The sequence below is a fragment of the Chrysemys picta genome, chromosome 12, assembly GCF_011386835.1.
Source record: "Chrysemys picta bellii isolate R12L10 chromosome 12, ASM1138683v2, whole genome shotgun sequence".
In the NCBI taxonomy this organism is placed as follows: domain Eukaryota; kingdom Metazoa; phylum Chordata; order Testudines; family Emydidae; genus Chrysemys; species Chrysemys picta.
Genome location: NC_088802.1, coordinates 8,194,439 through 8,218,726, shown reverse-complemented (window position 1 = coordinate 8,218,726; position 24,288 = coordinate 8,194,439). Strand labels below are relative to the sequence as shown.

At 53.4% G+C, this 24,288-nt stretch overlaps 2 protein-coding genes across 2 annotated transcripts; both read right to left on the bottom strand.

Moving 5' to 3' along the window:
* Positions 1 to 1,265: 1,265 nt before the first annotated feature.
* LOC135974935 (killer cell lectin-like receptor subfamily B member 1B allele C) lies at positions 1,266 to 10,094 on the bottom strand. Its single transcript, XM_065564286.1, has 6 exons — positions 8,988 to 10,094; positions 5,037 to 5,135; positions 3,912 to 4,070; positions 2,741 to 2,895; positions 2,260 to 2,372; positions 1,266 to 1,519 (listed from the first exon to the last, which is right to left on the bottom strand). Exons 1-6 carry the CDS (start codon positions 9,070 to 9,072, stop codon positions 1,396 to 1,398), a joined length of 735 nt encoding a protein of 244 aa, XP_065420358.1. The 5' UTR covers positions 9,073 to 10,094; the 3' UTR covers positions 1,266 to 1,395.
* A 2,834-nt stretch (positions 10,095 to 12,928) lies between these two features.
* Positions 12,929 to 23,111, bottom strand: LOC101940006 (killer cell lectin-like receptor subfamily B member 1B allele C). The gene is made up of 6 exons (XM_065563204.1): positions 20,410 to 23,111; positions 17,041 to 17,139; positions 15,733 to 15,891; positions 14,540 to 14,694; positions 14,059 to 14,171; positions 12,929 to 13,318 (listed from the first exon to the last, which is right to left on the bottom strand). Exons 1-6 carry the CDS (start codon positions 20,543 to 20,545, stop codon positions 13,195 to 13,197), a joined length of 786 nt encoding a protein of 261 aa, XP_065419276.1. The 5' UTR covers positions 20,546 to 23,111; the 3' UTR covers positions 12,929 to 13,194.
* Between the last annotated feature and the right edge of the window lie 1,177 nt (positions 23,112 to 24,288).

Here is a 24,288-nt window from a genome sequence, read left to right as displayed (position 1 = left end):
TTGGGAGAAATGAAGTAACTGAGCTTGAGCACTCCTGAATTTTGAGGTGTTCAAATCTGGAAGGCAGGTGCTGGGGGGGGGAAGGGGCTGTGGCTCCGCAGGGGAGCACAGCAGCATGTATGCAGCAGCGTGTCTGGTGCTGCGCGAAGCCAGACACGCTGGTCTGAGTGGCACGGTAAGGGGGCTGGGAGGTTGGAGAAGGGATAAGTGGTTCCGGGGGGGGAGTCAAGGGACAGGGAGAAGGGGGGGTTGGATGGGTCAGGGGTTCGGGGGGGCACTCAGGGGACAGACAGCGGTTGGATAGGCATGGGAGTCCCAGGGGTTGTCAGGGGACAGGTAGGGGGTGGGGTCCTAGGGAGGAACTTGGGGGGGATCTCATGAGGGGGCAGTTGGGGACAAGGGGAAGGGAGGCTTAGATAGGGGGTGGGGTCCCGGAAGGGGGCAATCAGGGGACAAGGACCAGTGGGGCTTAGATAGGGGGTGGGATCCTGGGGGGCACTTAGGGGCAGGGGTCCCGGGAGGGGGTGATCAGGGGACAGGGGACAGGGAGGTTGGATGGGTTGGGGTTTCTGCGGGGGGCAGTCGGAGGGAGTGGATGGGGGCAGGGTGGGGCTACCCTCCCTCCCCGTGGAGTGTCCTATTTTTTGAATGTTAAAATATGGTATCCCTGCCCTTCCCATCGCAGCTCTCCATTCATAGCAGGCTGTAGCATGAGGTCTCAGCTTCCTCACTCCCTCCCCCTCTTTCCTGTTGGTAGTGACCAAGGTAATGCTGGGAAATGTAGTTCTTTCCCAGCTCCAGGGCTGGCTCTATAGGCAGGGAGCTAACCAAGGAACTACAGCTCCCAGGGCCCCCTGTTGGTTCTCAGCTCCCAGACTGGATCCCTGCCGCCCCTGCAAATGGGCTGCCCCAAGCACATGCTTGCTTTGCTGGTGCCTAGAGCCGCCCCTGTTTCTGGGATACAGCAGGGGAAATATGGGAATTTGATCCCTTCTTCCCACAATTAACCTGGCCTGGTGGAGTTATCCCACGATGTAGCAGGCCTGGAGCTGGTCAAAATATGCAAGAGAATTTCAAAGTCATTTCGTTTTTTAAAGGAACCATTTCGGTTGAGTTGAGATTTTTCATGACCACTTCTATCGGCCATTTTCACTTCTAAATTTTGTTTTCTACTTTTACGAGGATTTGATAGTTTTGATTCCCCTCAGCCCTCCCTCCGATTCCCCCCACCCCCCACCCGCCAATCAGTCATTCATTGGTGTCGTTCCATTGACTTTTATACTATTTACACCGGCTGAGCATCTCACCCGTCGTTTTTAATAGCTGAAATAACGATGAAACACACAGAGCTTTTTACATTCCTCCTGTGCAAACAGAGCTCACAAATCCATCTCCTTAAACTAGGACAGCAGCTTTCTGGCAAATCCATTTCAACTCAGTTTGGCAAGTTTCAGAATGGAGCTTGTTTTTCTTCACAGAGCCACAGTTGTTCTCTTGCTTAGGATCCAAAACGGGGAACCTAAAGAGCAAAGGGGACAGTCACTGTCCGTGCGTTGAGAGTTGGGGAAGAGGATCGATAGTAGCCGTGCGTCTCTTCCGAGGGTGCTGTAGTTTTATCCAGCACTTCTAGCCTTTCCCCGGATGGTCAAGTATATGGACCGAGTTGGTAAGTTTAAAGCCAGTCCTTTGGGGGGTAGGGAGTGTCCACGGCACAGAAACCAGCACAGCCATTGGGCCCTTTGTTGCAAGTTCAGCAGAGAGGCAAAAGATCCAAATTACTAAATTTTTTTCCCCAATGTTGCAATTCCCCTTTGAAACGTGGCCATTTCTGTGTGTCGGGGGGAAATGGACACACACAATTGGCTAAATTGTGTGAATTGTTTTCAACCGTAGAGTTGGCTGGAACTTTCTGAATTTTGAAATTGATCAAATGTTGATGAAAAATGGGGAAGGGGGTATTATTTTTTTTCTTTTTCCTGCTTCACAGCCAGCTCTGGCAAGGATTGATGGGAAATGCAGATTGAGCCCCCAATCTCACAAAGACGTATGATCTGCTCGCTTAACTTGACTCACGTGAGTCACCCCATTGGCTTCAAGGAGAGTTAACATTAAGCACGTCTAGAAGCATTTTAGGATTAGGGCCCTATACCATAAATCAGTGTGTGTGAAATCCTGGCCCCATTGAAATCCAGGACAAAACTCTTGTTAACTGGTTTATTTATTGTAGACTGATCAAAATCCTAATGAGGAATCACTCACAGTGTTTGATTTAACGGGGATCCGTCCTGCCAGGTCCACGTCCTCCCTGGGGATGTGATGTTAAGTCCAATCCACACCTGATGTTGGTCCCGTGTAATATTCCATATGGACGCCTGTGAAATGGACAACATGTCAGAGTGACCAGAACATGCTCTGATTCGCTGGCTCAGTTGCTTGCTGTGCACATGGGACCTCATCTCAACCGTGGTCAAGGTCAAGGGGCAGACAAATCTACTAGGGACATGACTCAGTCTGTTGGATTCAATAGGGGAGAAAAGAGAGGGGAATGAGAAAAAAATTCAACATTTTTCAGTTTTATACAACTGAAACGAAAAGTTGGTTTCATTTTCACAACAAAAGTTTCTTGCAAAAAGTACCAAAATGTTTCTTTAATTTGCCACTGGAGGGAAAACTGTGATCTTGGACCAGCTGTAATTAATAGCAACACACATCCTGCAGTTGAATATAGCACGTTCTTTACCATCTCCTCCCGGTCATCGATCACTAGCAGTTGTGCTCTCTTCATTAAACAGTCGTCACGGCTCCACTCCCAGCGTTTAATCACTGTAGAAAACCAGTAACACTTGTCCCCATGCAGCAGCCAGTCCTTGGGGCAGAGTTTGCAGCTGGAACCCTCTGGAGGGGGAAATGGAAGAGAGGTGTCATTAATGATCATTCTGAACAGGGCTGACCACCTTTACAGAGATGCATGGAGCCTTCATGCTCAGGGCTTTACTGAACCCAGGACTGGGGCCTAGCAGCAGAGACGGGGTGAGTATGTGAGCAAGACTAAAACATCAGTCGGTTTGGACCCCAATGTCCCAGCAGCAGGGGGCGCTGTGCTGCAGGGAGCAGGGTGGGGGCTCGGTAGGAGGCGTTCTCTCTTTGCAGTCTGTGCTGGCCGCAATGCCCCAGTGTGGGGCTAGAGGACGCTGTAGGGAATGAGATTGGGGTTCGTAGCTGCTCACACGCAGGGCTGACCCCAATGCCCCAGCACTGGCGGATGCTGTGCTGCAGGGAGTGGGATGGGGGACTCTGTAGGGGGCGCTCTCCGCTCACAGTCAGGGCTCACCCCAGTCCCATTGAACTAGGGGGTGCTGTGCAGCAGGGAGGAGGGGTGTGTGACTCAGTAGTGGGGGGCTCTTGACTCCATACCAGATGCTGTTCCCCAGGCGGTGCCATCTTTCAGGTGAAGGATAATATAGAGGCGCAGAGCTCTGGTGATCATTAGAATGAAGATTGGTTTTGTGGTTGAGACCCCGACCTAGGGCTCAGAAGAGCCGTGTTCTGTTCTGGGCCCTGTCACTAGCCTGCTGCGTCCTTGGGCAGGTCATGGCCTGTCCTGTGCCTCAGTTTCCCCTTCTGAATGTTTTGTCTATTTACACTGTGAACTTGTTGGGGCCGGGGCCATCTCAGCGTCTCTTGGTCCCATGACAGCTAAACTACAGGATTCTATTAAAATTGCTGGAATGATTCAAGCCTGCAGTTACCTGCACTGGCCACTCGCTGTCACTGCTGAGGCTGAGTGGCCCTGGAGATATTAAACAGATCTGAAGGGATGGGAGAGAAGAGGGGGTGCGAGAGCGGCTCTGCTTTGGGAACAGTCAGTGCCTGTAACAGTGACTGCGGGAGGCAGCATGAGCTGGGGTTACCTGCTGGCTGGTTGTTTTGTGTATAACACAAATGTTGCCGCAGGCGAGAGCGGAACTCCTCCAAGTCGCTGCATCCTCTTCCTTTAGGACTGGGCTGAGCTGCGGTTTCGTTCCCCATCGTTTTTGGGTCGGCTCCGGTCAGTGATGGGTTCAGGGAACCTTGGAGAAAATTTCTCTGTGGATGGTTGTTGGAAGCCAGAGATTGGAAAAGACTGGGCTGGGGTGAATCAGCCAGCGCTCCATTGGAGTCAATAGGCCAGATCTCCACCTGGTGTGAATTGGCCAAAGTCCCACTGGGGTCAATGGGGGCAGACTCCGAGCTGGCGCAAATGAATGGAGCAACACCAGTTAGTTGCACCAGTTAGAATCTGGCCTAGAGTGCAGCAGTGTAATAGATTCATCCATTCCAAGGTCAGAAGGCAGCATTATGATGGTCTAGTCCAGGGGTGGGCAAACGTTTTGGCCCGAGGGCCACATCCGGATATGGAAATTGTACAGTGGGTCATGAATGCTCATGAAATTGGGGTTGGGGTGAGAGCTCTGGCTGGGGGTGCAGGCTCTGGGGTCGGGCTGGGGATGAGGGGTTTGGGATGCAGGAGGGGGTCAGGGCTGGGGCAGGGCTTGGAGCACAGGAGGAGGTCAGGGACGCAGGCTCCTGGCGGCGCTTACCTCAAACAGCTCCTGGAAGCAGCCGCATGTCCCGCCTCTGGCTCCTACGTGGAGGCGTGGCCAGGATGCTCTGTGCACTGCCCTGTCCGCAGGCGCCGCCCCCGCAGCTCCCATTGGCCACAGTTACCAGTCAAAGAGAGCTGCGGGGGCAGCGCTTGGGGCGGGGGCAGTGTGCTGGGGCCTCTGGCTGCCCCTACGCATAGGAGCTGGAGGGGGACATGCCGCTGCTTCTGGGGATACTGCTCCCCGGTGGAAGCTCGAGGGCCAGATTAAAATGTCTGACAAGCCAGATGTGCCTCGTGGGCCATAGTTTGCCCACCCCTGGCCTAGTCTGACCTCCTGTATCACACAGGCCAGAGAAGTCCACCCGGCCATTCCTGCACTGAGCCCAGCAACTTGTGCTGCGTTCATGGTGCGTTGCTGTGCAGCCCAAACGCACGGTTTTGGCACACTCACCCCGAACAGCCAGCGCCGTCACAACTCTCAGCAGCACGACGTTCCCAGCGAATGTGAGGCCCAGAGCCAGCCAATGCCAGTACGGGCACCTCGGGCGATCTGCAAGAGTCAATGTGCACAGTTGAGCTAATACCATGTGCTTCACTCACAGGCCTTTGGAGCTTGCAAGGGGGTCTCTACCCTCGGACGATTTGGCCCTGCCTGTTTCCACTTCCCACTACAAACAAGGGACTCCCTGTGACACTCTCGGGGAAACCCGAGGAGTCCAGCGTAAATCGCTGCTACCTGCTCCCAGCAGGAGGGAGCCTTGTCCGTTCTTCCGGAGAGCTGGGATCCACTTTTCATGAGACACCTGCTGGCAGAATTGTTGCTTCCATGTAACATTTGTACCTGCTTCCCTTCTCCTATACAGTCCCAGAGCTTTACCTTTGTCAAAATCAAGTTTGCATCTGCCCCAGATTGAAAACACAGGGCTGGGTCACAGAACGATAGAAGTGTAGGACTGGAGGGGACCTCAAGAGGTCATCTAGTCCAGTCCCCTGTGCTCACAGCAGGACTATGTAATAACTGGACCAGTCCTGACAGGTGTTTGTCTAACCTGTTAACATGAGAACGGCCATACGGGGTCAGAGCAAAGGTCCATCTAGTCCAGTGTCCTGTCTTCCGACAGTGGCCAGTGCCAGGTGCCCCAGAGGAATGAACAGAACAGGGAATTATCAAGTGATCCATCCCCTGTCGCCCATTCCCAGCTTCTGGCAAACAGAGGCTAGGGCCACTATCCCTGCCCATCCTGGCTAATAGCCATCAATGGACCTATCCTCCATGAATGTATCTTGTTCTTTTTGGAATCCTGTGACAGTCTTGGCCTTCACAACATCCTCCGGCAAAGAGTTCCACAGGTTGACTGTGGAAACCTCCAATGACGGAGATTCCACAACTTCCCTGGGCAATTTATTCCAGTGCTGAACCACCCTTAGGAAGTTTTTCCTAAGGTCGAACCTAAACCTCCTTTGCTGCAATTTAAGCCCATTGTTTCTTCTATTCTCCGGGGTTAATGAGAACAATTTTTGACCCTCCTCCTTGTAACAGCCTTTTATATACGTGAAAACTATTATCATGTCCTCCCTCAGTCTTCTCCTCTCCAGACTAAACAAGCTGTTTTTTCCAATCTTTTCTCATAGGGCATGTTTTCTAGACCTTTGATCACTTTTGTTGCTCTCCTCTGGACTTTCTCCAATTTGTCCACATCTTTGTGTCTGTGGATGTCGATTGTTCTCAGTGTTGATTGAGTCAGCTTTGAGACCCACCCGGCCTCAGGTGATAAGGTTCTTCTCCACCAATTTTGGAAACCAGTATTCTGAATGTTACATAACTCTAGAAATGTTTCCTGTGCAAACATTCACAATAATCATGAGAACCGGCTAGTATTTCTTTTTTAGTAGAGACCGACACGATCCCCTTTTGGTGAAATAGCGAGACGATGCTCAGACACAGATGTAATACACCTGCCAGGGCATGCCTGGACATATGTGCTCATGTCTGTGTCCCACTCCGATGGTGCACTGTGGTGACTCAGCCAGAGGGGAGGCTGCTGTGCACCATGGGAAATGTAGTCTGTTCCAGCCCATGGAGGAGAATGGGGGCAGGAGAGAAGTGAACTACAACTCCCATGAGGCACTGCAGCAGCTCAACTGGACACAGGTTCACGTCAAACTGACTTTGACATTTTGTTTCATTTTTCCCAGTGGAAAGACATTTTGGTGGCAGATTCCCAGCCAGTTTCACTCAGCACCCAACCTGCTGGGCCCTCCTGAAAATCTAGGCCCTTATTTTGGCACCTAAATGAGAGCTGAGACCCTCCGAAGCCCTGGTGCCACTGGTGAGTGCTGAGCACCTTGGGTAGGGTTACCATATTTTGTGCCTCCAAATGGAGGACACTCCATGGGGCCCCGGCCCCGCACCCAACCCCGCCCCCGCCCCAACTCCTCCCCCTCCCCAAAGTCTCCGCCCCCTCCCCTGCTTCCCGCGAACATTTAATTCGCGGGAAGCCTGAAGCAGGTAAGGGGGAGTGTGGGGGGAGGAGGCGCGGCCCAGGCTGGCCCCCCGGCGGCTCCAGCCTGGGTCGGCTCGGGCCCTGGGGTGCCGGCCCCGGCCGACCACCCCCGGCCCGCCCAGCACTGCCGGCCCCCGGCGGCCCAGCGCACCCCCCGCTATCCCGGACCGGCTCCCGGCCCCGCGCACCCCCCCCGCTACCCCGGACCGGCTCCCCGCCCGGCCCCGCGGCCCGGCGCACCCCCCCGCTACCCCGGCCCGGCCCGCGGCCCCGCGCACCCCCCCCGCTACCCCAGACCGGCTCCCCGCCCGGCCCCGCGGCCCGGCGTACCCCCACGCTACCCCGGACCGGCTCGCGGCCCCGTGGCCCGGCGCACCCCCCCCCCGCTACCCCGGACCGGCCCGCGGCCCCACGCACCCCCCCGCTACCCCGGACCGGCCCGCGGCCCCGCGCACCCCCCCGCTACCCCAGACCGGCTCCCCGCCCGGCCCCGCGGCCCGGCGTACCCCCCCGCTACCCCAGACCGGCTCGCGGCCCCGCGGCCCGGCGCACGCCCCCCCCCGCTACCCCGGACCGGCCCGTGGCCCCGCGGCCCGGCGCACCGCCCGGCTCCCGGCCCGGCACCGTGCCCCCGGCTCCCGGCCCGGCCCCGCGCCCGGCCCGGCACCATGCCCCCGGCCCCACGACCCCGGCCCCGGCCAAAGAGGCCCCGGCCGAGCCCTCCATCCCTCCCTCCCGATTTTCCCGGACATGCCCGGCTTTTGGGGATTTCCCCCCGGACGGGGATTTGAGTCCCCAAAAGCCGGACATGTCCGGGAAAATCCGGACGTATGGTAACCCTAACCTTGGGAAATGGAGCCATCAAGGCCAGATCCTCAGCGGCTGTGAATCAGCAAAGCTCTGTACATTGCAAGAGAACTACAGTGCTGTACCCGTGCCGGGGATCTGGCAGTCAGACTGTAACAGGGAATGAGGTCAGTGATGCCGTCTCACAAGCAAGTCAAAGCATTTCATGTTACACTGACCTGTCCCTAGGGGCTAGAGGAACCTAGGGAAACCTCCACAGCTGCTGTAACGCGGCTGTAGCTCCACTGAAGTGCACAGAGTGATTTAAACTTATACCAGCTGAGGTAGGGTTACCATCTTTCAAGCTCCGGAATAGAGGACACTGCCAGGAGGAGGGGAGGAGGGGGAGTTGAAAGCGGAGGAGGGGTACTATGCCACCCTTACTGCTGTCTTCAGAGCTGGGCGGCCATCCAGCAGCCACTGCTGTCCGGCTACGCAGTTCTGAAGACACTTGTTCATATTTCAGAAGCCCACCCGGACAGAGATCAGAGGACCAAAAAAGAGGTCATCTCTGGGAAAACCCAGACGGATGGTAACCCAAAACTAAGCATCTAGTCCTCTGTTTAGTTCAAGGAAAAAAAATACATGAAGATGGAAAGGCTGAGAGCATGTATCAGGTTTTTATGGTTCAAAACCTTCCAGGGAGGCTGTAATTATCCCAAAGCCAAACATAACAAACCCAGGACATGCAGAGTTAGATTTCACTGGTTCCAGGTTAGATTACACTCATTTTAAAGACATGTTAGGTATTTTCTCCCCCCTCCCGGAGTCAGGGCTAGATTCTGATCTGACCTGTTACCCTATTGAAAATTGAGTGACCTCAGTGAAATCGCTGGAGTTAGGACCAGCTTCTCATCCGAGTTATATGGGGTACATCCAGAGTGACCCCACTAAATTCAGTGGAGCTATGTCCATGTCCACCATCTGGGGGCCTGACCCCCCGACCTCCCATTCATCGCTCAAGCTGCTGGTTAAAAACCTATTACAGGCGACAAGATCCCAGCCCCCCAGAATCCACCAGCCCTGTTTAAACACCACAAAGCAAAACTCACTGTGATGCTGAGATGGAGCCACTTTGCCTCTGGAGGAAGGATCTCCAGGGATGTTTAAATCAGCAGGGACTATTTCCCCAGCCATGGCTGTCACCGGAGGAGGTGAGCGGGGTTATACTGTGTAAAGGCAGCTCGTGTGTGGGCTAAAATGGCCAACATCCCCTCAAACCAGGAAATGTCAAGATTGAAGTCCCATCCCCCTCCTTACTGTGTGGGTTTAGGGGAATGGCTTAAATATATTGTACTTTCTCCCGCAACACAACTGTGCTCTAGGCTGCCCTTGCAGAGGTCTCTAATGGAGGTAGGTGCCCAAGTGTAATGAAAATCAGTGGGGATCCTACCTCAGTTAGGTAGTAGAACCCAGCTTCGAGTACCATACAAAGGCAATGCACAGACAGTCTTGTGTCTGGGATCACCACTTGTTTCCACGGTTTTAGTCTGCGTTCAAAGAATAAACGGTAATAAAACCAGACCCAGCGAGACGGCCACCCACAGACATCAGCTCTCAACGTTCGTCTTATTGTTTCATGTCCAACAGCCCAGAAACGGGCTTGAAAGTAGGGCTGGTGGGAAATTTTCCAACAATGTTTTTTGGATGGACAATTGGCGTGTTTTGGCTAAATGCCCATTTCCATGGAAATCTTCTGCTTGCCTCAGAAATATTTGGTGTTTCCATCGGAAAACAAAACGCTGATTTCCCCCTCTCTGCGCCCCACCCAACCCAGGCTGTGTCTGAAAATGTTTGGTTTTCAACAAGTCAAAGTTTTCCACTTAAAATGTCGCCAAAAATCTAAAAAATAATGGAATTTTCATTGACATTTTCCCAAATCAAAAATATTTTGGAACTTTTTGCTCCTAGCAATATATCAGCCTTTTGACTTTTTGTCACAATGCAGAACATTCTGACTTATCTCCCCCTGCCCCCATTTTTCATTCTTTTTTTCTTCATCCTCCTATAAGTAATAGCAAGTAAATGAAAATAAAGTGAGGTACCTTGATTGTTTTTGTAGTCTAACTTACTTTTCCACAGAGCACTTGAAAACCATTGAGGGTCTCGGAACACCACTTAATGGTCTCTCCAAATATTGTTTGTACCGTTAGCTAACTATTTTAAAGCCCTTTGGATAAGAGCACTTTATAAAAAAAAATGTAAAAAAACGTTGGGGTGTGGGGTCTGGCGAGGACATAGGGTGTGGAAGGGGGCTCAGGGCTGGGGGGCAGGGTCTGGGGGGAGTTAGGGTGCAGGAGCAGGCTGTGGGTTGGGGTGCAGGGTCTGGCCAGGAGTTAGGATGCAGGAGGGGGCTCAGGGTTGGGGCAGGAGGTTGGGGTGTGGAACACTTACCTGGGGCAGCTCCCGTTTGGTGCGAGGGGTGCAGGTGGGATGTGGAGGGGTGCAGGAATCAGGGAGGGCAGGGGTGTGGGGGGTTGAAGGAGTCAGGGGGGCTGTCAGTGTGTGAGGGGGTGCAGGAGTAAGGTCTGGGTGTGTGTGAGGGGTTGCAGGAGTCAGGTCTGGGGTCGTAGGGGTGTGTGAGGGGGGTGCAGGAATCAGGGCAGGGGACTGGGGGTGGGGGCTGGGCTCATGAGGGGTGCTCCCAGTCCCCCGCCCCACACCCTGCCCTGAGCAGGACATGGCGGGGGGAGGTATGTGTAGGGGGAGGGGGGGCCCGCCTTTGCTCCGCCCTGCCCTGATTCCACCCAATTCCCCAAGGCCCCCCCACCTCTTCTCCCCCTCCTCCCCCGAGGGCGCTGTTACCCCGCTCTTCCCCCTCCCTCCCGGAGGGCCAGCAAACAGCTGTTTGGCAGTGGGGGAAGCACCGGGAGGGAGGGGGAGGAGCGGGAACGCGGCACGCTGGGGGAGGTGGCAGAGAACAGGCAGGGGAGGAGGGAGCTTGGCTGCCAGTGGGTGTGGGACGGGGGGAGGGGGGCGGAGAAGAGCTGGGGGGCCTTCGACTGCAGCCCAAGCAGAGCAGGCCGGGTGGGGCCGGGGCTCCTTTGGAGCCTGGCCGCCCTGCAGGGCAGAAGCCTGAGCCCTGTCCCGTCCCCCCCCACCCAGCGGCTGAAGCCTGGAGCCCCTCCACTCATCCCCCCACTCAGGGCCGTCCCTAGCCATTTTGGTGCCCTACGCACCAGCACGAGCCGGCGGGGTGGAGCGGGTTGGGGCTGGGTCGCTCCACTTCCTGCCGCCCGGTGATTGCAGGGCAGGCCTAGGGTTACCATATTTCAGCAAGCAAAAAAGAGGACGGGAGGAGCCCCGCCCTAGCCCCGCCCCTGCCCCTCCCACTTCCCGCCCCCCCAGAACCCCCAACCCTCCCCCCGTTCCTTGTCCCCTGACTGCCCCCTCCTGGGACCCCTGCCCCTAACTGCCCCCCAGGACTCCACTCCCTATCTAAGCCTCCCTGCCTCTTGTTCCCTGACTGCCCCAACCCTTATCCACACCCCCACCCCCAGACAGACCCCTGGGACTCCCACGCCCCATCCAACCACTCCCCACCCTCTGACAGCCCCCCCCCGAACTCCCAACCCATCTAAACCCCTCTGCTCCCTGTCCCCTGACTGCTCCGATCCCTCTCCCCACTCCTGCCCCCTGACAGCCCCCCCCAGAACTCCCAGCCCCCTACCCCCCCGCTCCTTGTCCCCTGACTGCCCCCTCCTGGGACCCCTGCTCCTAACTGTCCTCCAGAACCCCACCCCCTACCTAAGCCTCCCTGTTCCTTGTCCCCTAACTGCCCCCTCCTAAGACCCCCCCCCCAACTGCCCCCCAGGACCCTACCCCCTACCTGTACCCTGACTGCCCAAAACTTTCTCCACCCCCCCACCAAAAAGCCTCCCCCCGTTTCTTGACTGCCCCCTCCAGAACCTCTCTGGCCCCCTTACCCTGCTGCTCAGAACAGGGTGTTGGGCTCTGTGCCAGCCGGACACATGGCTGAGCTCCCCAGCGCAACAAAACCCGGTCCCTGGCCCTGCACAGTGCTGCCGGACCGGGTTGCAGGAGAGGCCAACTCAGAATGCAGGGCGGCTCCGGCTCCTCTCCAGCTGCTCAGGAATCCAGCCCGGGACTTTCCTGGAGCCCTCCCAGCCCGCTCCGCTCTGCTCCCCTGACTTCCAGGCTTGAGGGGCAGGAGGGAACCGCCCCCCAGCACTCAATGGAGGCGCAGCTGGGAGCTGGCGGTGTGGAGGGGGCTGGGGCCAGGTCGGTCCTCCACTTACCACCGCCCGGTGATTGCAGGGCGCCTGACCCCTGCTGCAGTCCTCAGGGGAAGGGTTGGAGTGGGGGTGGTGGCGGGACACAGCTGGGGCAGGGGCTTCGGAGAAGGGGTGGAGTGGGGGCAGGAGTGGTCGGAACAGGGGTGGGAAGAGATGAGGCTGGGGCGGAGCAGGGGCGGGGACCATGGGGAAGATGCGGAGCAGGGGCTGGAGCAGCACGCAGCTGCTTAGGGCACCAGGAAATTTCGTAACCCAAATTTCCTGGTGCCCAATGCAGGTGCGTACATTGCGTATGGGGAGGGACGGCCCTGCCCCCACTGGGTCCTGGAGTGTTTATAGCATGTTGCGAAGGCCTCACAAAAAAAAAGGTTGAGACCCCCTGGCCTAGTTAGTACTGTAATATAATTCCTCTGGGAATCCTCCACACACCTGGTGATTTCTGGGTTACAGCAGGGGGAATTATGGGAGTTTGATCCCTTCTTCCCACAATTAACCTGGCCTGGTGGAGTTATCCCACGATGTAGCAGGCCTGGAGCTGGTCAAAATATGCAAGAGAATTTCAAAGTCATTTATTTTTTTAAAGGAACCATTTCGGTTGAGTTGAGATTTTTCATGACCACTTCTATAGGCCATTTTCACTTCTAAATTTTGTTTTCTACTTTTACGTGAATTTGATCGTTTTGATTCCCCTCAGCCCTCCCTCCGGTTCCCCCCACCCCCCACGCTCCAATCAGTCATTCACTGGTGTCGTTCCATTGACTTTTATACTATTTACACCGGCTGAGCATCTCACCCATCATTTTTAATAGCTGAAATAAAGATGAAACACACAGAGCTTTTTACATTCCTCCTGTGCAAACAGAGCTCACAAATCCATCTCCTTAAACTAGTATCAGGGGGTAGCCATGTTAGTCTGGATCTACAAAAACAACAAGGAGTCTGGTGGCACCTTAAAGACTAACAAATAAATCTGTTAGTCTTTAAGGTGCCACCAGACTCCTCCTTAAACTAGGACAGCTGCTTTCTGGCAAATCCATTTCAACTCAGTTTGGCAGATTTCAGAATCGATCTTGTTCTTCTTCACAGAGCCACAGTTGTTCTCTTGCTTAGGATCCGAAATTGGGAACCTAAAGAGCAAAGGGGACAGTCACTGTCCGTGTGTTGAGAGTTGGGGAAGAGGCTCGATAGTAGCTGTGCATCTCCTCAGAGGGTGCTGTAGTTTTATCCAGCACTTCTAGCCTTTCCCCGAATGGTCAAGTATATGGACCGAGTTGGTAAGTTTAAAGCCAGTCCTTTGGGGGGTAGGGAGTGTCCACGGCACAGAAACCAGCACAGCCATTGGGCACTTTGTTGCAAGTTCAGCAGAGAGGCAAAAGATCCAAATTACTAAATTTTTTTCCCCAATGTTGCAATTCCCCTTTGAAACGTGGCCATTTCTGTGTGTCGGGGGGAAACGGACACACACAATTGGCTAAATTGTGTGAATTGTTTTCAACCGTAGAGTTGGTTGGAACTTTCTGAATTTTGAAAGTGATCAAATGTTGATGAAAAATGGGGAAGGGGGTATTATTTTTTTTCTTTTTCCTGCTTCACAGCCAGCTCTGCCAAGGATTGATGGGACATGCAGATTGAGCCCCCAATCTCACAAAGACGTATGATCTGCTCGCTTAACTTGACTCACGTGAGTCACCCCATTGGCTTCAAGGAGAGTTAACATTAAGCACTTCTAGAAGCATTTTAGGATTAGGGCCCTATACCATAAATCAGTGTGTGTGAAATCCTGGCCCCATTGAAATCCAGGACAAAACTCTTGTTAACTGGTTTATTTATTGTAGACTGATCAAAATCCTAATGAGGAATCACTCACAGTGTTTGATTTAACGGGGATCCGTCCTGCCAGGTCCACGTCCTCCCTGGGGATGTGATGTTAAGTCCAATCCACACCTGATGTTGGTCCCGTGTAATATTCCATATGGACGCCTGTGAAATGGACGACATGTCAGAGTGACCAGAACATGCTCTGATTCGCTGGCTCAGTTGCTTGCTGTGCACATGGGACCTCATCTCAACCGTGGTCAAGGTCAAGGGGCAGACAAATCTACTAGGGACATGACTCAGTCTGTTGGATTCAATAGGGGAGAAAAGGGAGGGGAATGAGAAAAAAATTCAACATTTTTCAGTTTTATACAACTGAAACGAAAAGTTGGTTTCATTTTCACAACAAAAGTTTCTTGCAAAAAGTACCAAAATGTTTCTTTAATTTGCCACTGGAGGGAAAACTGTGATTTTGGACCAGCTGTAATTAATAGCAACACACGTCCTGCAGTTGAATATAGCACGTTCTTTACCATCTCCTCCCGGTCATCGATCACTAGCAGTTGTGCTCTCTTCATTAAACAGTCGTCACGGCTCCACTCCCAGCGTTTAATCGCTGTAGAAAACCAGTAACACTTGTTCCCATGCAGCAGCCAGTCCTTGGGGCAGAGTTTGCAGCTGGAACTCTCTGGAGGGGGAAATGGAAGAGAGGTGTCGTTAATGATCATTCTGAACAGTGCTGACCTCCTTTACAGAGATGCATGGAGCCTTCATGCTCAGGGCTTTACTGAGCCCAGGACTGGGGCGTAGCGGCAGAGACGAGGTGAGTATGTGGGCGAGATGGGATCAGTATGTGAGCAAGACTAAAACATCAGTCGGTTTGGACCCCAATGTCCCAGCAGCAGGGGGCGCTGTGCTGCAGGGAGCAGGGTGGGGGCTCGGTAGGAGGCGTTCTCTCTCTGCAGTCCGTGCTGGCCCTAATGCCCCAGTGTGGAGCTAGAGGACGCTGTAGGGAATGAGATGGGGGTTTGTGGCTGCTCACACGCAGGGCTGACCCCAAGACTCCAGCACTGGGGGACGCTGTGCTGCAGGGAGTGGGATGGGGGACTCTGTAGGGGGCGCTCTCCGCTCACAGTCAGGGCTGACCCCAGTCCCATTGAACTAGGGGGTGCTGTGCAGCAGGGAGGAGGGGTGTGTGACTCAGTAGTGGGGGGCTCTTGACTCCATACCAGATGCTGTTCCCCAGGTGGTGCCACCTTTCAGGTGAAGGATAATATAGAGGCTCAGAGCTCTGGTGGGCATTAGAATGAAGGTTGGTTTTGTGGTTGAGACCCCGACCTAGGGCTCAGAAGAGCCGTGTTCTACTCTGGGCCCTGTCACTAGCCTGCTGCGTCCTTGGGCAGGTCATGGCCTGTCCTGTGCCTCAGTTTCCCCCTTCTGAGTGTCTTGTCTATTTACGCTGTGAACTTGTTGGGGCCGGGGCCATCTCAGCGTCTCTTGGTCCATGACAGCTAAACTACAGGATTCTATTAAAGTTGCCGGAATGATTCAAGCCTGCAGTTACCTGCGCTGGCCACTCGCTGTCACTGCTGAGGCTGAGTGGCCCTGGAGATATTAAACAGATCTGAAGGGATGGGAGAGAAGAGGGGGTGCGAGAGCGGCTCTGCTTTGGGAACCATCAGTGCCTGTAACAGTGACTGCGGGAGGCAGCATGAGCTGGGGTTACCTGCTGACTGGTTGTTTTGTGTATAACACAAATGTTGCCGCAGGCGAGAGCGGAACTCCTCCAAGTCGCTGCATCCGCTTCCTTTAGGACTGGGCTGAGCTGAGGTTTCGTTCCCCATCGTTTTTGGGTCGGCTCCGGTCAGTGATGGGTTCAGGGAACCTTGGAGAAAATTTCTCTGTGGGTGGTTGTTGGAAGCCAGAGATTGGAAAAGACAGGGCTGGGATGAATCAGCCAGCGCTCCATTGGAGTCAATAGGCCAGATCTCCACCTGGTGTGAATTGGCCAAAGTCACATTGGGGTCAATGGGGGCAGACTCCGAGCTGGCACAAATGAATGGAGCAACACCAGTGAGTTGCACCAGTTAGAATCTGGCCTAGAGTGCAGCAGTGTAATAGATTCATCCATTCCAAGGTCAGAAGGCAGCATTATGATGGTCTAGTCCAGGGGTGGGCAAACGTTTTGGCCCGAGGGCCACATCCGGGTATGGAAATTGTACAGTGGGTCATGAATGCTCACAAAATTGGGGTTGGGGTGCAGGAGGGGGTGAGGGCTCTGGCTGGGGTTGCGGGCTCTGGGGTGGGGCCAGAAATGAGGAGTTCAGGGTGTGGGAGGAGGCTCTGGGCTGGGGCAGGGGTGCGGTGGGGGGGGTTAGGGTTGCAGCTGGGGGTACGGGCTCTGGGGTGGGGGTGGGGATGAGGGGTTTGGGGTGCAGGAGGGTGCTCCGGTCTGGGACTGAAGGGTTCAGAGGGAGGGAGGGGGATCAGGGCTGGGGCAGTGGATTGGGGCACGGAGGGGGTCAGGGGTGCAGGCTCTGGGTGGTGCTTACCTCAAGCATCTCCCGGAAGCAGCGGTATGTTCCCTCTCCGGCTCCTCCATGCAGGCGCGGCCAGGTGGCTCTGCGTGCTGCCCCGTCTGCAGGCGCCACCCCCGCAGCTCCCATTGGCCGCAGTTCCCGGCCAAAGGGAGTTGCAGGCAGCGCTTGGGGCAGAGGCAGTGTGCAGGAGCCCTCTGGCTGCTCCGACGCGTAGGAACTGGAGGAGGGACATGCCGCTGCTTCTGGGAGCTGCGTGGAGCGGGACAAGCCCTAGACCCCGCTCCCCGGCGGAAACTCGAGGGCTGGATTAAAACGTCAGATGGGCCTGATGCATCCCCCGGACCATAGTTTGCCCACCCCTGGCCTAGTCTGACCTCCTGTATCACACAGGCCAGAGAATTCCACCCAGCCATTCCTGCACTGAGCCTAGCAACTTGTGCTGCATTCATGGTGCGTTGCTGTGCAGCCCAAACGCAAGGCCTTGGCACACTCACCCTGAGCAGCCAGCGCCATCACCACTCCCAGCAGCACGACGTTCCCAGCCAATGTGAGGCCCAGAGCCAGCCAATGCCAGCGCGGGCACCTCGGGCGATCTGTAAGAGTCAATGTGCACAGTTCAGCTAATACCATCAGTCGGTTTGGACCCCAACACCAGCGTTCCGCTCCGAGCTCCTCGAGTCCCGTCTTTCTGTAGTTTATACGCCCCACTTTATTACACTCAGGTGCCCAGTCCCTTGTCTTCTGGAAACCCGCAATGCACATCGATCCGCTGCTCTGGGAAAGCACTGCACCCCAGTTTATAGGTTTCACGTCAGTTTGGCACTCTCCTTAGCACATGGCACTTAGTCGTGTCTGTAGTAAAACCAAATTGAAGTTTCTTTTAAGAGTTCATGATCTACAGATTCAAAACTAAAGCCAGTAAAAGGATGTGGAAACATATGGTTATAGGTAAAAGAAAATCAGAAAAGAAAAGAAAATCTACAGCCTGTACTTGTTAACATGGTCCTTTCCTGGCTAATAAGGTATTTCTCACTCACTGGTCCGTTCTTCCAGGGAGCTGCTGGCAGAATTGTTGCTTCCATGTAACATTTGTACCTGCTTCACTTCTCTTATACAGTCCCAGAGCTTTACCTTTCTCAAAATCAAGTTTGCATCTGCCCCAGACTGAAAACACAGGGAATCATAGACGTGTAGGACTGGAAGGGACCTCAAGAGGTCATCTAGTCCAGTCCCCTGTGCTCACAGCAGGACTACGTAATAACTAGACCAGTCCTGACAGGTGTTTGTCTAACCTGTTAACATGAGAACGGCCATATGGGGTCAGACCAAAGGTCCATCTAGCCCAGTATCCTGTCTTCCGACAGTGGCCAGTGCCAGGTGCCCCAGAGGAATGAACAGAACAGGGAATCATCAAGTGATCCGTCCCCTACCACCAATTCCCAGCTTCTGGCAAACAGAGGCTAGGGCCACCATCCCTGCCCATCCTGTCTAATCGCCATCGATGGACCTATCCTCCATGAATTTATCTTGTTATTTTTTGAACCCTGTTATAGTCTTGGCCTTCAGAATATCCTCTGGCAAAGAGTTCCACAGGTTGACTGTGGAAACCTCGAATGACGGAGATTCCACAACCTCCCTGGGCAATTTATTCCAGTGCTGAACCACCCTGACAGTTAGGAAGTTTTTTTTCCTAAGGTCCAACCTAAACCTCTCTTGCTGCAATTTAAGCCCATTTCTTCTCCTATTCTCAGCGGTTAATGAGAACAATTTTTGACCCTCCTCCTTGTAACAACCTTTTATGTACGTGAAAACTATTATCATGTCCTCCCTCCGTCTTCTCCTCTTCAGACTAAATAAGCCTGTTTTTTTCAATCTTTCCTGATAGTTCATGTTTTCTAGACCTTTAATCACTTTTCTTGCTCTCAATTTGTCCACATCTTTGTTGGAAGGGGAAGAGGGGTACTGTGACAGGTTGGATCACAGAAACCCCCTTGGGAACTGCCACCTGATGAGTGAGACTACCTCTGAGCCCATTTTCCCTGGCAGCTTGGGACTTCAGTGCCCTGCCTGGTTTGAGCCAGACACTCTAGCCTGCTACAAACACGGCCCCAGTCTGAACCACGTCCCCCAAAAGCTGCAGGCTTAACTGAAAAGAGCTTAAGAAGTGTTCCTGTCTCCAGCACTTAGATGCCCGGCTCCCAATGGGGTTCAAACCCCAAATAAACCTTTTTACCCTGTATAAAACTTATACAGGGTAAACTCATAAATTGTTTGCCCTCTATAACACTGAGAGAGATATGCACAGCTGTTCCTCCCCTCCCAGGTATTAATACATACTCTGGGTTAATTAATAAGTAAAAGGTGATTTTATTAAATACAAAAAGTAGGATTTAAGTGGTTCCAAGTAATAACAGACAGAACAATGTGAATTACCAAGCCAAATAAAATAGAACACGCAAGTCTAAGCCTAGTACAGTAAGAAAGTGATTACAGATGAAACCTCACCCTCGGAGATGTTCCAGTAAGCTTCTTTTACAGACTAGCCTCCTTCTAGTCTGGGTCCAGCAATCACTCACACCCCTGTGGTTACTGTCCTTTGTTCCAGTTTCTTTCAGTTATCCTTTGCGGGGTGGAGAGATCTCTTGAGCTAGCTGAAGACAAAATGGAGGGGTCTCCCAGGACTTTATATAGTTTCTCTCTTTTGGGTAGAACCCTACCCCCCCACCCCTGTGTAGAATCCCCACTACAAGACTGAGTTTTGGTGTCACCTGGGTAAGTCACATATCCATGCATGACTTAGTTCTCTATAGGAACGTTCCCAGGAAAGCTCCGATGTGGAATGGCATCTATTAAAATCTATTGTCAGATTAAGTGTTTCTTGATTGGGCACTTACTGAGAATAGTCTTTTCTCAAGAAGCTGACCACATTCTTCACTGAGGCTACTTAAAATCAAACAAGTACGCAGCCAATATTCATAACTCCAAATACAAAAATGACACATGCATACAAATAGGATGAATATATTCAGTAGATCATAACCTTTGCAGGGATATGTTACATGGCATATCTAGCATAAAACATATTCCAGTTATATCATATTTACACACATAAGCATATTTCTATAAAGCATTATGAGGTGCAACGTCACAGGTACCATGCCACCCTTACTGCTGCGCTGGTGCCAGCAGCAGCGCTGTCTTCAGAGCTGGGCAGCCAGCCAGCAGCCACTGCTCTCTGGCTGCCCACTTCTGAAGACACTTGTTCATATTTCAGAAGTCTACCCGGACGGAGATAGGAGGACCAAAAAAGAGGTCATCTCTGGGAAAACCCGGACTGATGGTAACCCGAAGCTCAGCCTCTAGTCCTCTGTTTAGTTCAAGGCAAAAAAATACATGAAGCTGGAAAGGCTGAGAGCATGTATCAGGTTTTTATGGTTCAAAACCTTCCAGGGAGACTGTAATTATCCCAAAGCCAAACATAACAAACCCAGGACATGCAGAGTTAGATTTCACTGGTCCCAGGTTAGATTACACTCATTTTAAGCACATGTTAGGTATTTTCTCCCCCCTCCCGGAGTCAAGGCTAGATTCTGATCTGACCTGTTACCCCCTATTGAAAATTGAGTGACCTCAGTGAAATCGCTGGAGTTAGGACCAGCTTCTCATCCGAGTTATACCGGGGTACATCCGGAGTGACCCCACTAAATTCAGTGGAGCTATGTCCATGTCCACCATCTGGGGGCCTGACCCCCCGACCTCCCATGCATCACTCAAGCTGCTGGTTAAAAACCTATTACAGCCGACAAGATCCCAGCCCCCCAGAATCCACCAGCCCTGTTTAAACACCACAAAGCAAAACTCACTGTGATGCTGAGATGGAGCCACTTTGCCTCTGGAGGAAGGATCTCCAGGGATGTTTAAATCAGCATAGAATATTTCCCCAGCCATGGCTGTCACCGGAGGAGGTGAGCGGGGTTTTACTGTGTAATGGTAGCTCATGTGTGAGCTAAAATGGCCAACATCCCCTCAAACCAGGAAATGTCTCGATTGAAGTCCCATCCCCCTCCTTACTGTGTGGGCTTAGGGGAATGGCTTAAATATATTGTACTTTCTCCCCCAACACAACTGTGCTCTAGGCTGCCCTTGCAGAGGTCTCTAATGGAGGTAGGTGCCCAAGTGTAATGAAAATCAGTGGGGATCCTACCTCAGTTAGGTAGTAGAACCCAGCTTCGAGCACCATACAGAGCCAATGCACAGACAGTCTTGTGTCTGGGATCACAATTTGTTTCCCACAGCTTTAGTCTGCGTTCAAGGAATAAATGGTAATAAAACCAGACCCAGCGAGACGGCCACTCACAGCCGTCAGCTCTCAACGTTCGTCTTGTTTTTTCATGTCCAACAGCCCAGAAATGGGCTTGAAAGTAGGGCTGGTGGGAAATTTTCCAACAATGTTTTTTGGATGGACAATTGGCGTGTTTTGGCTAAATGCCCATTTCCACAGAAAGTTTCTGCTGGCCTCAGAAATATTTGATTTTTCCATCGGAAAACCAAACACTGATTCCCACCCCCCAGATTTTCTCTGAAAATGTTTTGTTTTCAACAAGTCAAAGTTTTCCACTGAAAATGTCACCAAAAATCAAAAAAATAATGTCATTTTCATTGACATTTTCCCAAACCAAAAATGTTTTGGAACGTTTTGCTCCTAGAAAAATATCAGTCTCCTGACTTTCTGTCACAATTTGGGATGAAACAAAAATCTCAAAATATGGGAATTTCCCATGGGATGGAAATTTTCTTTGTTTGTTTTTGTTTGATCATCTCTAATCCTGAACTCCCTCTCCCCGCTTCTTGGAAACTTCCAAGCACGGAGTGGGTGCTGCTAGGAATCAGTAATAAAGGCATTAAAGAAACACACAAGTCAGGTGATCTGGGCCAGCCGCGGCTATGCTGCAGGGCTTTTCTTACAGGGTAGAGGTACCCAGAGAGGGTAGCTGGTCTCTAGAAACAGCCAGAGAGGAACAAGAAGTGAAGCTTGCTGCAGTGGTCCCGGAGGAAGGGTGTTGTGGTTGGATAGAAAAACCCAGCTGAAAGCTTTGGTTTCTGTTGGGGAGAAGGCAGACCAGGCTTTACGTCTCCGCCAGCCGCCCAGAGAACACTCAGGGAGGAGGTCTAGGGTCTAGGCCCAGCTTAAGGCTGGGCCGGAAGACCTTTTCTTGTTTGTTTTGGAATTTATGGTACCCCAAGAAGGGCTTTGATTGGACTTGTGGACTGTTGGAATGTATTGAGGGCCCACGAGGGGAAACTGAGGCAGGGCACCGAGGCGTCACACCTGGCCGTGAGAGGGTACGCAGGGGGCGGCCGACCCTGTTATGTGGATAACATCTGTGAGGTCAGTGAACATGGGTTTTGTGAGCCAGACGGTGTTGGGAGGGGTGAGGCAAGGGAAACATGGCCAGGGTTTTAGCAAAACCAGACAGCAAACAAGCGTGTGGTTAACAGAGCTCTAGACACCTTGCACCCAAGATGTTATCACACCTCTACTGAACGGAAAGTTCTCACACTGTTTCTGTCCTCTGCTGTTGTTCACATTCACACCGGCTCTCAGCCTAAAGGGAGCTGGGGTGGGGCATCCAGCAATCTTGCAGTTATGAGATGAACCGGGGTGGATTAGGACAATCCAGGCATGTCATGACACAGGGCTAATGGAAGAAGCGGAGCTAGTGAGTCTTTAACGTAGACTGCTTTTCTCCCAAGTGTTGGAGTTAACAAATAAACAACTAGGCGTTTTCAAGAGAGAATCTCTTCTTGTCTTGATGAATCAGGTTTCCGTTGTATGGACTCTCTGGTATCATCATAATCCTACCAGTTCTCCGGCATTTTACATAGTCTCCAGGGAAACGTAGGGGAGCTGGAACCTGAATTTCCAGGGAGAAGAAGAGGTTGTTGTTCATTTTTTAAATTATTTTCTAGCAGCCACCACTCAAGGCAGGGTGGCTGTGGGGGAAAGGCAGAGAGTGAAAAGACCAGGGTTCAATTCTTGGCTCTGCCACAGACTTTCTGTGTAACCACGGATAAGTCACTTCATCCTCTTCGGCCTCAGTTCCCTACATGTGAAATTGGGATAATAATCTGGTGTTGTCTATTTAGATTGGCAGATTTTTGAGGCAGGGACTGTCTCTCCCTGTGTGTTTGTGCAGCGCCTGGCACAACGGGGCCCTGATCTCAGCTGGGGCAGGGACTGTCTCTCCCTGTGTGTTTGTGCAGCGCCTGGCACAACGGGGCCCTGATCTCAGCTGGGGCAGGGACTGTCTCTCGCTGTGTGTGTCTGGGCAGTGACACACTGGGAACTTGACTCCATGTTCCCACCTCACCCTGTGTGACTTATATTGGCCCCATCCTGCATGGCCAAAACTTCCCAGTGGCTAGTGGCACCTACCCATGGGGCACATCACTGTACATGGATACAAGCGCTCTCGGTGAGTACGCGCACCGCCATTGCAGGGAGCCAAGCAGGGCCGCCCAGAGGTTTCAGGGGGCCTGGGGCAAAGTGGGGGAGCACTTGTACTCACCGGGCGGCGCTCCAAGTCTGTGGTGGCGGCGGGTCCTTCAGTCGCTCTGCGTCTTCAGCAGCACTGAAGGACCCGCCACTGAAAAGCCGCCGAAGATCCGGAGCGTCTGAAGGGCCCCCCGCCACTGAAGAGCCGGAGTGCCACCGGGTGAGGAAAGGGATTCTCGACAAGGGCTCGCGGGGCCCCTGTGGGGCCCGGGGCCTGGGGCAAATTGCCCCACTTAGCCCCGCCCCGGGCGGCCCTGGAGCCAAGTATATATTCACACAAGCGATGTACCTGCGGCGGCTTTCGGCCAATGTAACTTGCGTCACCATAAATTTGTAGTGTAGACATGGCCTCAGGGCCTTCCATAGAAGTACAAGGTGCTGGTTTCCCTTGTCGTCTTAAGTGGCAGATCAGGATGGAGAATCTCTCTGTTCCTTATAATCCCAAAGAATTGTCTTTGTTTTCAAAGTTCGGAAGGCCCCATGGGGATTCAGTCCCTTGCGTCCGTGGGGCCACCACCCCGCCGCCAGACGCCTGGGCCGTGGTGGTCCCGCCTGCGCTCCGCCTCTTCCTCTCCCTGCTGCCCCACTTCCCTAAGGCCCACACTGCCCACCGCTGCTTGGCTGAGTACCTCCCTCCTCTCCTCCCCCTCCAGATGTTCCCACCGCTCACCACATCCCTCCTTTCCTCCACCGCTCTCCGTGAGCCCCTCCCTCCCGCCACTTGCCATGTCCCTCTTCATCCCCCGCCCCCGTGAGACACCCCCCCGCCTGCTGCTCACTGCATTACTCCTCACCCCCCCTGTCCCCACAGAGGGTGGAGGAGAGGAGGGACACGGTGGGCGGGGGGGGTGTGAGCAGGGAGGGGTCTGAGCACGGGAGGGCCAGGGCGGGAGTGGAGTGGGGGCGGAGGTGGAGTGGGGGCGGGGCCACGGGTAAAAAAGGCGGGACGGGGAGCTAACCTCCCCCAGGGAAAGCTTCACCCGCTGCCCATGCCTGTGTCTCTCTGAGGTGCAGGAGCCGGGTTAATTCTCTGTCTCAAGTTTGGGCTCAAGACAACCCCTGCTGCATTGCTTGAATCCTTTGTTCGGGCTAATATATAAACCGAGGCAAAGCCACATTGTCTATAGGACAGGCCTGTTCTAGGACCATGATACACGGGGAATTCAGAACTTCACGTATGTGGTTA

What these genes read in the sequence shown, in the direction of transcription:
- LOC101940006 (XM_065563204.1), bottom strand. Translation starts at nt 20,545, where the DNA reads ATGAGCTACCATTACACAGTAAAACCCCGCTCACCTCCTCCGGTGACA. An exon ending in ACAAAACAACCAGTCAGCAG is followed by an intron (nt 14,695 to 15,732) that starts GTAACCCCAGCT and finishes TTCCCCCTCCAG; the next exon opens with AGAGTTCCAGCTGCAAACTC. An exon ending in TCCCCGTTAAATCAAACACT is followed by an intron (nt 13,319 to 14,058) that starts GTGAGTGATTCC and finishes TTTGCTCTTTAG; the next exon opens with GTTCCCAATTTCGGATCCTA.
- LOC135974935 (XM_065564286.1), bottom strand. Translation starts at nt 9,072, where the DNA reads ATGGCTGGGGAAATAGTCCCTGCTGATTTAAACATCCCTGGAGATCCT. An exon ending in GGCTCCATCTCAGCATCACA is followed by an intron (nt 5,136 to 8,987) that starts GTGAGTTTTGCT and finishes TGACTCTTGCAG; the next exon opens with ATCGCCCGAGGTGCCCGTAC. An exon ending in TCGATGACCGGGAGGAGATG is followed by an intron (nt 2,373 to 2,740) that starts GTAAAGAACGTG and finishes TCCATTTCACAG; the next exon opens with GCGTCCATATGGAATATTAC.